Below are 15,029 nucleotides of genomic sequence, written 5' to 3'. Positions count from 1 at the left end.
TTGCACGATGGGACGAGGGAGACCTCTCCATTCTCCAATGAAATCAGGTCCAAGACGGTGCCATATCCTCAGTTCCTCACAAGTGAAGTAAACACAATATTTATTTATCTTTTGATATCAACCGTCCGATCAGAATCTGGACCAATCCGGAACAAGGTCGAACGAACTGGGTTCCTTCAATATTCGTGCGGATTCTGATCGGACGGTTCGGATTTAAACATAAATATTATGTTGCCTTAGCAGATATTAGAGTTGCAATCTAGGCAGCTACTGACTTATTTACATGTGGGCCTCTGGTATATTACTATATTGCTTTGCTTGCGTCAGCAATGGGACGGTGAGTCGAGGCCCCACAGGTCGGTTGCTTAGTTTTCATCAAAAAAATAAAGGGTCGGTTGCTGGTCGGCCATTTTTCATTCAATGCACAAAAGCCCTCCATCTCCTAGTGTTTGTTGACTGTGACTGACTCTATTTCACAACAATAAATTTATCTTCAATTACATATCAAATCTAAACCGAATTTTTTATTAACAGAAAATTAATAAATACCAACTTTCAAAAATGGAAACAGATTGGCCAAATCTCAGATGATACAAAAAAAAAAACAACAACACAATTTCTGGCGCATCACGTGTACGCCATATTTTAAAACGCCAGGTAAAAAAGGAGGTGGATGTCATAGTTTATTTTATCTTTATTTTCACAAAAAATCTCTAAAAAAATGATTACTTATAAAAATTGAACGTTAATTGATTAAAAGAAAGCACACTAAATGTGAATTATAATTATGCATAATCTTGACAGTCGGCTTATGATTAAAAGATTAAAAATAACAATATCACTTTATGCTACAAAAAACTATACAACAATCATGCTCTTTGGAAAATATATATATATTCAATACAGAAATCAGAAGAAAAAAGAAAATACCATCCAGTAATTATGAAAATTAAATAATTTTAATAGTACCAATATTAATTACACTATGGAAAAATATGAATCTAGTCATGATTTTCAGAAAAGCAAAATTATTTAAAGATTGTATATGGAAGCAAGAAATCCATAGAGAATTTTTTTTTATAGAAATTAATAAAAATGTAGAAAGAGAAACAAAAAGAGTAGTACAAAGATCAGTACAAATTCTACTAATTTTAAAAATTAAAATAGTTTAGATAGATAAGAATTTTTACAGTCTAAATATTGAAGCATTTTGTTATATTAAAATATTTGTATTGTTTGTATCGGTAAACAAATTACCGATCAAAAAAATCTCTGTTTTTTTGTTAAAATATTGTTATATGGCCCTTTATTAATTATTCCTGCAGATGTGGTCAGATTGAAGGAAATAAACAATATTTTAATATAACAAAATGTTTTAATATAACAAAATAATTCAATGTTTAGACCGTTGAAATTCTCACCTATCTAATTTTTTTTGATTTTTAGAATTCATAAAATTTGCACCGATCTTTTTATCAATATTAAAACCTTCGCACTCTTACTGTTTCTCTCTCAATTTTTTTTTTATTAATTTCTATAAAAAAAAATTCCAATTCATAGCGTCCACAATATATATATATATTTTTTATAGACGTCCTGAATTTGAAAATACCCAGAATTATATGGACGCTCAAAATTACAGGCGTCCACCTTAAATTCAAAAAATCAAATTAGTTCTGATGTCTAATTCGATGTTTTCGTGGCTTAATAAAAAAAAGTTCAGGTATTTGTGTATTTTGATATCTGAAATATTTTTAAAAAGGGACGTGTGTTGATTATTTTTATATTCAAATTCTATTTTCAATAATTTCGAATTCTTACAAAAGTTGACATAATAAGTTACCATTCAGTACGATTATTTTTTTACTTGAAGATCGGAACATTTAAAAAAAAAAAATTGAAGCTTAACTGACGTTTCTATATTTTTATGTTCTATCACAATATTTTATTTTTTTCAATTTTTAGGTTTCGAGGCTAACAAGTTTTTTAAATGCCATCTCAAAGTCGTCGGTGGCTTGATGCTAACTAATAACTACTAACCAGTGTTGTACATAACAATATGCAGACGTTAGACGGATATGGTACTGTCAAGCAATTAATCAGAGATAATTGGCCGATTAATCAGTTTAAATGGACGGTTTTTATAAAATTGCTACTAACAGCTGCAGTCCCGTTTCCTGAAAAACTATTTTTAGCACGGTCGAGGTCCAGTAGATTTTATTTTGGATTCAATTAATTCAAATTCTAATCAAACAATCCGGATTCAGAAAATCAAAATTAGAGTTATCTAAAAAGAGCCGAACTTGGTTGGGTAGTATGTCAGCAGTGTTGTCCTCTCGGGTAGGGTACGGGTACCTCGGGTAAACCCGAGACGGGTAACGGGTAGGACGGGTACGGGTAGGACGGGTAGTCGGGTAGAACAGATACGGGTAGGACGGATATTTTTTTTAAAAACTGTACCCTACCCATTTTATACCCGTGCTCGTCTCGGGTAACGGGTACCTCGGGTAGGGTACGGGTTTTTTTTCTGTTTTTTTTACTGTTTTTTGTGTTTTTTTTGTGTTTTTTTTTTTTTGTTTTTTTTGTGTGTTTTTTTTGTGTTTCTTTTTTACAAACCGGCGGATTTTTTTTTTTAAATTTGAATTTCAAAATTAAACGGGTTAATGGGTACGGGTTAAACGGATAAAGGGTGCGGGTAGAACGGGTAAAGTATGCAGGTTCGGATTCGGATAAATGGGTGTGGGTACGGGTACAACGGGTCCGGGTAGGAGGGTTTCGGGTACAGATTGGACGGGTTTTTCTCAAATATTGGTACCCTACCCGTCTCAAACCCGTACCCGTTTACCCGCCTATACCCGGGCACGGCCGCACGGGTACCTCGGGTAACGGGTACGGACGGACCGGGTTCGGATAACCCGTGAAGAGTATTAGCAAAACTCTACATGTCAGCATCCATATTTCAAGTGAATGGATTGATTATATTGTGTTCAAACTTCAAAGTCATGTCATGAAAGTGTACTCAACTGACTTTTTGGTCCCGACAGCGAAGCAAAGGCTACCATCAAATTGTAAAACTTTTATGGATATATTAAATTATGAGAGGGTTAACATGTCTCTATTTTTGTGCTCTATTAAATATCTACATTTAAAAAAAAATTCATAATAATTTTTTTTTAATTCATATGTCAAAATAAAATTGTTAGATGTGATTTATATTATTTATTTTTTCATATGGACAAAAAAAAATACTATCTTTTTATTTAGATTTTATATAAATCAACAAGTTGAAAAATCAACGTTCAAAATTTATCCACCTTGACAAGTTATTGATAATAATCAAAACAAAGCCGAAATGTTGTGATCTTTTACGTGCACATACAGAAAATGATATAGATTATATCTAACGGTTTTATTTTGAAATATAAATTTTAAATTTTAAGATTATAGTACTAAAAATAGAGATATTTGAACTCTCCACTTAAATTATTATGAAAGATGAGAGGTTAAAGTTTAAAAACTTAAAATTTAAAATAAACCGTAGGTGCATTTTACTTCACTTCTGAACGGATTAGGCCGGCCAGATTCTGATCTAAACAGAAATATATATATATATTCTGTTACCTCAGACTGAGAGGATATGAATTATTCCTTCCCAGCAGCCAAAGGCCAATTAAAGCTCTCTTCTATATATCTTCGGATGCTCTCTTCTCTTCTAGCCGTTTTTTCTTTATTCATTTCTTCTCCAAACCAGCAGCACCCGAACATACACATGGCTGCTTAGGCACCCATTTTTTTGTTCATAGCATTCAAAAATTAAAAAAAAAAAAAATTAAATCAGTGTGAAACTATGTTTTTTGTTCATATATTGAATCGTACAAGCATCTAACGCCTACTTATACATACAACATAGAAGCATACGTACGATACGAAACACATTACATCAATCATACGTCATCATATGATGCTTCTTCAGAATTTGATTAAAAAAATATGATGCCATTTAATTGTTATTTGAATTTGTAATGCAAAAAAAGTGACTACGTATCTAAATCTAATGCGTTTCACACTTTCACTCCCTCCCATTATTGTTTTCTCCGTTTCTATCTTTTATAAGTTTTGGGGTCGTCAAAAGTGTACTTGGACTGATTTGTTGATACCGACAGCCTGTTGAAAGCACGGGTCCGGATCCCTAAAGTAACTCAATCTTTGGATTTTGGATGGAGACCGTCCGATTCGAATCTGTCAATCGAGATTGCTTCGCGATTCGAATTCATGTCTCAGGATATGTGCGCTCCACTTCCGATAGATTACCTCGAATTCGAATCGGACGGTCCCGATTTAAAACCCAAAGATTGAGTTACTTCACTGGATTTGAACTCCTGAAAGCACCCCTAAGTAAATAACTTTTGTTAAAAAGAGCCCCCACAAATTACTCTAATATACTTGTCAGTTGTCACTCCCGGCAGTGTTTCCTAATCAAACTTCCCACTTCCCAGCAGCCAAATCTCTCTTCTTTCTTCGCGTGCTCAGTCAAAACTCAAAAGAGGAATTAGGATAAGCAATGACGCTAGCCGTTTATTTTTATATTCTATCTTCCGTTGACCATACATCATACATGACATGGTTATGTCCTACTTAATTAACTTGGCCACCTAAATTCCTACTTTCAAACACAACCAAAATTGCGACCCATTGTCCAATTGAATCAGAAGAAATGGGAGGGGAGCCTCCTCTTTTTGAAACGAAGGTTAGGGAAGGAAGAACATGGTACAAGCTGTATATGTTGTCAGTGCTTTTCGGTCATTGCTTCATATTGGTTTACAGAGCTTTGCATATCCCACCCAATGGAGACAAGGGGAGGTGGGCTTGGATTGGGCTATCTATGGCTGAGATTTGGTTCGCCTTTTATTGGATCCTTACTCAATCCGCTCGCTGGAACCCGGTTTATCGTCGCACCTTTAAAGACCGCCTCTCCATCAGGTAAAAAGCAGCGGTGGTATAGCAACCTTACTGTAATGTTTTTTTTTTTTTAAATGAACTTACTTTTGACATAGCAGTTTTGACTTCATGCAACACCCAAATTATATGCAGTTCTGTTATGACTCTATTGTCAGTCAGCTGCATCAAGCCAAAACAGCGCTGTCAATATCTCTACCCAGTAGAAGGGAAATCCTGTATCAATCTATGAATTTTTGTATGCACAAAGAAAATGTATGGTTTCTTTCACCTCCTGCCCCTTCCTCATTCTATAAAAATTATTTCATTCATTTTTACATATTCAGGTACAAAGATAAACTCCCAGGAGTCGACATATATGTATGTACAGCAGATCCAAAGATAGAACCCCCAATCATTGTGATCAGCACGGTTCTCTCGGTGATGGCGTACGAATACCCAACTGAGAAGCTAACTGTCTACCTGTCTGACGATGGTGGCTCTGATATTACCTTTTACGCACTCTTAGAGGCGTCTCGGCTTGCAAAAGCTTGGATTCCCTTTTGCAAGAAATTTAAAATAGAGCCTAGATCTCCTGCAGCTTATTTCAAAGAATCATATAGTGGGCCAGATGACAAATTAGTTGAATGGATGGAAATAAAGGTTTGTACATGGAATTTGAATTTGAATATATGTACCAGTCAGCATATACTAATCATATCCTAATTGACATTGATGCCTGTCCATATTGAGCTTTATGGGGCTCTTTGGTGGTTTTATTGGTTGGATTAGTGTTCCATAATTAACGTAATCAGCCTTTGATTCATAAGATCTCAATCAAACACAAGAGAAAACTACTGGTATACCACTTGTCTCTTTTGCTTTTTTTTTTTTTTCCTAAAATAAAATTAATTGTGTCCTTGAAGAGGTTGTATGAGGGAATGGAGCGCAGTATAAATTCTGTGGCAAACTCTGGTGTAGTCCCTGATGATATACGGAAACAACACAAAGGATTCTCTGAGTGGAATGGCAAGGCAACACGTTCGGATCATCAGCCAATTGTCCAGGTACATTTCAATTCCTTATTTTTCCATGACAAAATAAAAAAGGTACATAGGGCGTAAGCAACAGAGAAGACAGTCACATACTTTAGCTCATTTTTTCTAATTTTTGTAGATTCTAGTTGATGGAAGAGATGAAGGAGCTAGAGACAATGAAGGCCATGTGTTGCCTACCCTTGTTTACATGGCTCGTGAGAAGAGACCACACCGGCACCATAATTTTAAGGCTGGAGCTATGAATTCTCTGGTACGTAGCTAAGTGGGTTATATCAAGTATTCTTTTTGTTAGGTCCAGAATAACCAAAGGAACTGTCACTTAGAAATTCAACCGAACCTTTGAATCTTTGATGAACAAAATACAGATGCTAAGGTAACAATAGATTATACTGACTTTGATTTGTTACTTGGGAATGCCTCCGAAATTTTTATCTATAACGTAAAAAAAAAAAAATTGGGAATTCAAAACCAAATATCGTTTCGGAAGATTTTCAAAAATATCAGGCCCGTCGGATAATTCAACGGGCCAGACCCGACTTGGCCCGCTGGATTATCCAACAGGCCATTTCCATACCCAGTTCTCCCACAAAACGACCTGCATAATGGCCCGCTGAATTATTTTTGGAAATCTCCCAAAAGCTATGGTATATGTGTTGTTTGATTTATTTTTTGTGGTATGAATAAAAAGTCCGGGCCTCCCCCCTGCCCTTTTGTAAGCACCTTCAGTTTACTTGAACTAGATTTGCCAAAGAAAAATTCTTCTAGCTTAGTGTAATTAAAGAAACAGAAAAAAAAAAACTTTTTTTCTTGAAGATTAACATTGGTCTCCTTTTAAATTTCTTATCTGATCAGCTAAGAGTTTCATCAGAGATAAGCAATGGGGCACTCATCCTAAATGTAGATTGTGACATGTACTCGAACAACTCGGAGACTATTAAAGATGCATTGTGCTTTTTCATGGATGAAGAGAAAGGGCATGAATTTGCTTTTGTTCAGCTGCCGCAGCACTACAACAACATCACCAAAAATGATCTTTATGGCAATTCATTGCTAGCCATTAGTGAGGTACTGGAAATTGGACAAATTTTATCTGATAAAGAAATCATTACACTACAATTGGAAGAGATAAGTTTTGGTATGAAAAATGAGCACAATGACCTTGACTATTTATTTGTTTATAATTGTCAGATATTTTATACTTTAGTTTGCCTAGGTCTATTTTTTTAATGCCAAATTGTTCTTCAATTTTTTATAGTCTTGCTCTTGCATAATGGGATCTTTCTTTTTTAATCAAGATTGATTTCCACGGATTGGACGGACATGGTGGGCCTCTATATATTGGATCGGGCTGTTACCATAGAAGAGAAAGTTTGCTTGGAAAGAAGTATGACAAAACTCATAAATTGGAACTTGTAGAAAGGGAGAGAGACTACAAATCGACCGCATCAGCTTTAGAAGAAAGGGCTAAGAACCTTGTAACTTGTACTTTTGAGGACAACACTCAATGGGGCAATGAGGTTCGTGTTGTTCTCAATTTTCAATTTTATGTTTTTCTCTCTTTTGTTCATAGTCAATGCGGAAGTAAAATGAAACTCCAGATGTCTAACTTGAGCACCAAAATAAAAAAGAAAACTGAAAAGAGCAGAAACTAGAAGGAGATTTGGTTGGTATCATCTGGCAAAATCAGAACATAATAAAATATGATATTTTAAAAAAGTACTTGTATTACAAAGGGCTAATTTTTCTGTAGGTTGGTCTGAAATACGGGTGCCCAGTAGAGGATGTAATCACAGGTCTGTCAATCCAATGCAACGGCTGGAAATCAGCATACTTTAACCCACAACGAAGGGGCTTCTTAGGTATTGCCCCTGTAACGCTTGACCAGATACTGATACAGCACAAGAGATGGTCTGAAGGCGACTTGCAGATACTTTTATCCAGATATAGCCCCGTATCCTACGGGCGCAACAAGATAACCTTGGGCCTCCAGATGTGTTATTCCATTTATTGCCTCTGGGCTCCCTGTTCAATTCCTACTTTGTGTTATGCAATTATCCCTCCTATCTACTTTCTCCACGGCATCTCCTTATTTCCTGATGTAAGAATCTTTCTATTAATTGTTCTTTCACAAATGCAACTGATATTATATCCCAATATATAAATATATAAAGAGGCCATACCTGTCTTTTACTGGCATTATGTTGCACTGGGACAATAAACCACTGCGGGGTGGTATGACAAGGTAAACCTAGTAATGCTTCATAGATTGATAATATTGAGAAGCTAGGCTTCAGTACTTGATTAGATATCTCTACTAATATATTTTGTGCTACTACAATGAGCAGGTAAGTAACTCGTGGTTCCTGCCTTTTGCGTACGTCATTACCGTGACATCCATCTATAGCTTCTTAGAGTGTCTAGAAATTGGACTCACACCAAAAGGATGGTGGAATGAACAAAGGATTTGGCTTTACAAAAGGTTGGCTTCCTACCCGTTTGCACTATTCGACACAGCCCTGAAGCAGATTGGCATTGCCAAGTCAGCATTTGTCATAACTGCAAAGGTGGCCAGTGACGAGGTATTGAAACGGTATGAGAAAGAGGTAATTGAGTTTGGCTCGGCATCACTTCCCTTTGTAATTATAGCAACAGTGGCAGTTCTTAGCCCCATTTGCTTCATAATGGGTCTGGTGAGGCTATTGGTTGTGCAAGGAATCGGATCGATGGGTTCAATGCTGGTACAAGTGATTATTTGCAGTGTTGTTAGTATAATTAACTTACCCGTTTATGAAGCTATGCTGGTACGGCAGGATGCGGGCCGCTTACCAACTTCGGTTGCGTTGATATCCTTAACCGTGTCATTGATTGCTTATGTTTTGCCACTTAATTAGATAAATTCATGTAAGATTGGTATCTCGTTTACTGTTTTTAGAAAAGATAAAATGGTAGAAGAAAAATAATTTGATGTCTCTTTAAAATTAAATTTAAATTAGAAGATAGGAAATATAAATGATGTACTTTTATATTTGATTTTTACTAGAATAATAAAGGCTACTTTTGCTTTATAGTTTTATTTCTTGTTTCCTGGAAAGAACTCCCGTCTCTTAAAACTTTGGAAGCTGATATGAGTATCCGTGCTACAGTACCCGCACCTAAAATGTTATAACTGTTTGTGGAGACCAAACTGTCATAACTGTACTTTAGATCTGTAATTTTTTTTTTAATATTAATAATCAAATCTTGAAGTATGTAGTTCAAAGAACACAAGTATTTATATCTATATAGTAAACAATGTAAATGATAAACTAATTATTTTTAAATAATCGTACCCGCACCTAAATTGTCATAATTGTTTGTGGGGACCCCAATTATTCCAGATCTGTAACTTTATTTTAAAATATTAATAGTCAAATCTTGAAGTATATAGTTCAAAGAGCACAAGTATTTATATCTATATAGTAAACAATGTAAATGATAAATTAATTATTTTTAAATAATCGTACCCGCACCTTTTTTTTTAATTTTTGACATCGTACCGGCACCTAAACTGTCATAATTGCTTGTGAGAACCATAACCGTTCCATATCTATAACTTTTTTTTTAATATTAATAGTCAAATCTTGAAGTATATAGGTTCAAAGAACACAAGTATTTATATCTATATAGTAAACAATATTGTAATTTTTACATAATTGCTTGTGGGGACCTAAACTGTCATAATGTTGTAATTAGATCCCTCATCTTTTTACATATGACACTGAAAGTATTAATATCTAAGTATTGAAAATATTTATATCTATGCACTGAAGTATTTATTTTTACGAGGTAAACTATTTTTGTTAGAGAAATGTTGACGCGGAATTAGTGCCAAGACTTTGAAAGGGTGCTGCTGGAATTTTAGAATAATAATTAGTTGAGACTATCTAATATCTTTTTAGAATAATAATTAGTGGACACAATATAATTAGTGGGGACCATAATACATCATTTCTCTAAATGCAGTTACTGTAGTGCGGGTATTGTGCGGATACTGTAGCACGGGTACATAAATGATTATTCTAAAACTTCTGGTCTTCTACTTCAGAACTATTGATTAAAATACTTGTGTTAATTCGAAGGTCAGTGGAAAGCTTAAAATGTGTTCTGCAACTATTCATTATGGTGATCATAATAATAATAATAATTTAATTGGTGAATAATTCTTTAATTTGGTCAAAAGAATGAGTCATGCTTTTAATTAGGTAAAAGAAATGAGTTCTACATAATGAATAGAATATTAAAAAGAATATGCAAAAAAATAAAATATTATTGTAATTACTTACAAAAATTTGCATACTAATTTTTATTAAATTTGGAAATTTACAATTTTATTCTAACATAATTAATTTCCAGTGTCACTTGGAAATGTTAGAAAAATGATTTTGCTTGTCTGGAATATCTACATTTCATGTTTGTCGACCACTTACATTACGTCATGTACTGTGAACTTTGTATGAACCTAAATTTATTTACAAAGAGAGGGCTCAAAATGCCTCTATTTTTTGTGTCTCCATCGTGTCTCTATTTTTAAAAACTTTAATAACTCAAAATTTAAAATTTAAGAGTCAAAATAAAACCGTTGGATATGATCTACATTATTTTATCTAGATACGTATAAAAAATTGTGACATATCAACTTTATTTTGGTTGTCATCAAGGGCTTGTAAAAACGCACTAATATGGATAATTTCTAGACGTTGATTTTTCAAATGATTGATTCACATAAAAACAAAATCAAAATGCGATATTTTTTTAATGAGCAGATAGAGAAAATAACATAGATCGCATCTAACGGTTTTATTTTGACGTTTATAATTTAAATTTTGATTTATTAACTTTTTTAAAATGGATGCATGACAGAGGCGCAAAAAATGGAGATATTTGAACCCTCCTCATTTACAAAATACATAGATGTCCCTGTATTCAGTAACTCTACAGTGAAAAATCATACCAAACCTGAATTAAATTCAAATTGACAATTGCAATATCTTAATATTTTGAGCCATGCATGGTAATAATAGTTAGCAATATTTTGGCTACATGTCCACTATTTAGAGTATAGTGATAAAATTATATATATATATATATATATATGGTGAACAAAATTATTTTTCTTATATTAAATTTGTTATGTGATTACAAAATTTTACCTTACTAACAAAAAATAATCATCACATAACTATATTTCTAATAAAAAAAAACCAACAAAAAATATTCCTCTATCTATACATATATATGATTTTAAAACAAACAAATAAAAAATATAGATATAAATAATTATTCATATCCGCACAAACCAATATCCAAAGAAAAAAAAATTGGATGCAGATAATTATTTGTATTCATATCGAATATGAAACTATATATATTTGTATTTGTATATGTATCCGCAAACTATTTGAAATTCCGAATCCACAAAAATTTGAATACGGATCCAGATAGGGATAATATCCGATCCGTTTGCAATGGAGGGTCACATAATGAATGGAATTAATAGTTGCATTATATGGGGGATATATATATAAAGTGATAGTGGGCTGATGATGCCGAAAGGGCACTTAATTATTGAGAGCTAAATCATTAAATGGCCATCAAATGCACATGACCAAGCACATGAGTTTTCTTATTAAATATATATATATATATATATATATATATAGAGAGAGAGAGATGGGCTATGGTGCATTGCAATGCATAGGCCATGGTGTGCATTGGACCATAAATCACCGATTCAAAGTCCAAATGACCGATCCAAACCGTTCATCTTGTTCTCCATATTAATATGTGCTTGGAGACCAAATTTTATATATTTTGGAATTTTTTTACTATTTATTAAGCCACTTTGAAAATCACTGATCCAACGGTGACTGTTTGGAACAGTAAAATCAGAAGCCACCGTTGGATCAACGATTTTCAAAGTGGCTTAATAAATAGTAAAAAAATTCCAAAAAATATAAAATTTGGTCTCCAAGCACATATTAATATGGAGAACAAGATGAACGGTTTGGATTGGTCATTTGGACTTTGAATCGGTGATTTATGGTCCAATGCACACCATGGCTTATGCATTGCAATGCACCATAGCCCATCTCTCTCTCTCTATATATATATATATATATATATATATATATATATATATATATATATATATATATAGAGTACGGCTAACGCGCTTCCTCTAGCATATGGGCCGAAATGCTTCCGGTGGAAAGTTGAAATTTCAAAATCCAAAAAATCGATCTGAACCGTTCATCTTCTTCTCCATATTAATATCTGCTTGGAGACCAAATTTTACATTTTTCTGAAATTTTTTACTATTTATTAAGCCACTTTGAAAATTGCTGATCCAACGGTGGCTTACCAAACAGTAAAAATCAGAAGCTACCGTTGGATCAGCGATTTTCAAAATGGCTTAATAAATAGTAAAAAATTTCAGAAAAATGTAAAATTTGGTCTCCAAGCAGATATTAATATGGAGAAGAAGATGAACGGTTCAGATCGACTTTTTGGATTTTGAAATTTCAACTTTCCACCGGAAGCATTTCGGCCCATATGCTAGAGGAAGCGCGTTAGCCGTACTCTATATATATATATATATAGAGAGAGAGAGAGAGAGAGCTTGGCTAAAATCAAAGTGGTAGTTCCTGAGCTTTGGTGCTACCAATTCGTTTTTCAATTTTCAAAGTTCAAAACGTCAATCCAAACCGTTCAAGTTTTTCTACATATTAAATTGTGCTTGGAGACCAAATTTTATATTTTTCTGAATTTTTTTACTATTTATTAAGCCACTTTGAAAACAGCTGATCCAACGGTGGCTTCTGATTTTACTGTTTTGTTAAGCCACCGTTGGATCAGCGATTTTAAAAGTGAATTAATAAATAGTAAAAAAATTCAGAAAAATATAAAATTTGGTGTCCAAGCACATTTTAATATGGAGAACAACTTGAACGGTTCGGATCGATGTTTTGAACTTTGAAAATTGAAAAACAAATTGGTAGCACCAAAGCTCAGGAACTACCACTTTGATCTTAGCCAACCTCTATATATATATATATATATATATATATATATATTCGTCCTCTAGTATCAAAATTAGGTTCGGATTCGAGTTTCACTCAATTTAAAAAAAAAAAAAAAATGTATGCCATTTTGAAAAATATGCAAATTTTCAAAATAATAAAGACATGCTCTACAGATATATACCTTACAGGGTCATGAATGGAAAGAAATATTACAAATAATTCACTCTTGTCATGCTGATTTCTGATGAGAAGACTTTAATTAAGTTGGAAGTTTAATTCAACAGAGAAATTTTATGTTAAATTATTTTACCAGTTTTTTTTAATTTTAGAGGGGGGGTAAGGAATTACATGATTTGACTTGGTAGTCAATTAAACACTTTAACAGTAATCGGGCCCGCTCCGCAGTGACTATGGGGGCAGGAGATCTGATTCCTTGGGGTTGGAGATACTACTTAGGTTGTCACTTTTGTCAACGAGAAGAAACTCCAAACCACTCCATGCAATGTGCATATTACCATGGGGCATGGGTTTAGGGAATGGGTAAATGTCAGGACTATTTTGATCAGTAGCAATCCATTGAGGATGTGATTATAGAGTTCGCCATATATATTATATATAGCAGGAGCAGGTGCAGGTGCTGGTGCTGGTGCTGGTGCTGGTGCTGGTGCTGGTGGAGAAGTCTTACCTCTTTTGATAGTTGCAAAACTATGGATGCTAGCTACAATGTTTTATTGTGGTCTCACATAGGAGACTTTAATTTCTAATCTAAACAAGTTTCAATCAATAAAACGGACCTACAATATCAAACAATCAATTATCAAATCCTTAAATCTTTTAAATAGAAAAATAAAAATGTATATATATCCTAAGTGAAGTTACCAACTGTTTTTATTCAATTTTCTTTTTTCAAGCTCGTTTGTATGAAATCAAGTAGGCGCAAATTGGTTGAAAATAAAGACACCAGAATAAACTCATTTCTTAATCTTTTGGTTTATATGAATTCAAAAATTAAATTTTTTTTAAACTCAAACCTTTTACTCGTCAAATATATGAAATATTTGTCCTTTGAAGCTCACAATTCCAGCTAAGTGACATCAACATCAAATAACAGAGTGAGGCCATGGTAATATGCATATTACATATCAGCCCACGTTATAAACTTATATCGATATTTTAAAATTTAAATAATTAATTCAAACTGTTAAACATGATATCCATATTAATATGTACTTGTAGACAAAAAATTTCATTTTGTAGAATTTTTTATTATTTTTATAGATAATTAGAAAATCATTTGAATTTGAAAATTTTGAACCATTCAAAAGTAATAATTTTCTATCTATCTAAAAGATTATAAAAAAAATGTAAAATTTGGTTTGCAAGTACATGTTAATATAGAGATTGCTGATCCGTAATATACATATTACCATAGGCTCACTTAATATCAAATACACATGTGATCAACATAGTAAATTTTTCCTGATCTATTTTAGAATATGCAAATAAAAAAAATAAAAAAAACCGGTATACCTATTCTAATTTTTTTATAGTTAGATCAACATCAAGAGACCAACTCTAGACTACAAATTTAAAAAATAGAAAGCTTATTTTGTCTTCACTCCTTGGTCGATGTGAAATGTCCATAACATACCTTTTTTCAATTATTTTAGAATATGCATGTTTATAAAAAGAATAGCAAAAACATTTAAAACAATTTATTCTATTGGACCATTCTATCAATATCAAATAGTTAGTTTTAAATTATACAAATTTATGAAAATTAAATAGTTGTGCACACACCCAATTTTTTTCATCTCATATCGATATCAATCAACCTGACTTCTCAGGTGTTTAATATATTTCAACACGATATCAACCGACTTTTTTCAAATAAGTTTGTAGAAAAGAAAAATAAAAAAAATGAGCTTTTGTATAATTCAATTCATTTCAATGGAAAAGAATTGAATAGAGTTGA

At 33.0% G+C, this 15,029-nt stretch overlaps 1 protein-coding gene across 1 annotated transcript; it reads left to right on the top strand.

Moving 5' to 3' along the window:
* The first annotated feature begins 4,615 nt into the window (after window positions 1–4,615).
* On the top strand, window positions 4,616–9,060 carry LOC144575479 (cellulose synthase-like protein E6). The gene is made up of 8 exons (XM_078325636.1): window positions 4,616–4,980; window positions 5,283–5,598; window positions 5,862–6,002; window positions 6,112–6,243; window positions 6,846–7,058; window positions 7,289–7,510; window positions 7,744–8,091; window positions 8,339–9,060. Exons 1-8 carry the CDS (start codon window positions 4,715–4,717, stop codon window positions 8,882–8,884), a joined length of 2,184 nt encoding a protein of 727 aa, XP_078181762.1. The 5' UTR covers window positions 4,616–4,714; the 3' UTR covers window positions 8,885–9,060.
* Window positions 9,061–15,029: the final 5,969 nt, after the last annotated feature.

This window comes from Carex rostrata, chromosome 24, assembly GCF_964058835.1.
Source record: "Carex rostrata chromosome 24, lpCarRost1.2, whole genome shotgun sequence".
NCBI lineage: Eukaryota > Viridiplantae > Streptophyta > Magnoliopsida > Poales > Cyperaceae > Carex > Carex rostrata.
Note: the sequence above shows the minus strand (reverse complement) of the source record. Positions and strands in the feature narration are given on the sequence as shown.

Bases quoted from the DNA above. Each gene is read 5' to 3' on its own strand.
- LOC144575479 (XM_078325636.1), top strand. From the start codon at position 4,715: ATGGGAGGGGAGCCTCCTCTTTTTGAAACGAAGGTTAGGGAAGGAAGA. The intron at 5,599-5,861 runs GTTTGTACATGG...GTGTCCTTGAAG, and splicing joins TTGAATGGATGGAAATAAAG to AGGTTGTATGAGGGAATGGA. The intron at 6,003-6,111 runs GTACATTTCAAT...TAATTTTTGTAG, and splicing joins ATCATCAGCCAATTGTCCAG to ATTCTAGTTGATGGAAGAGA.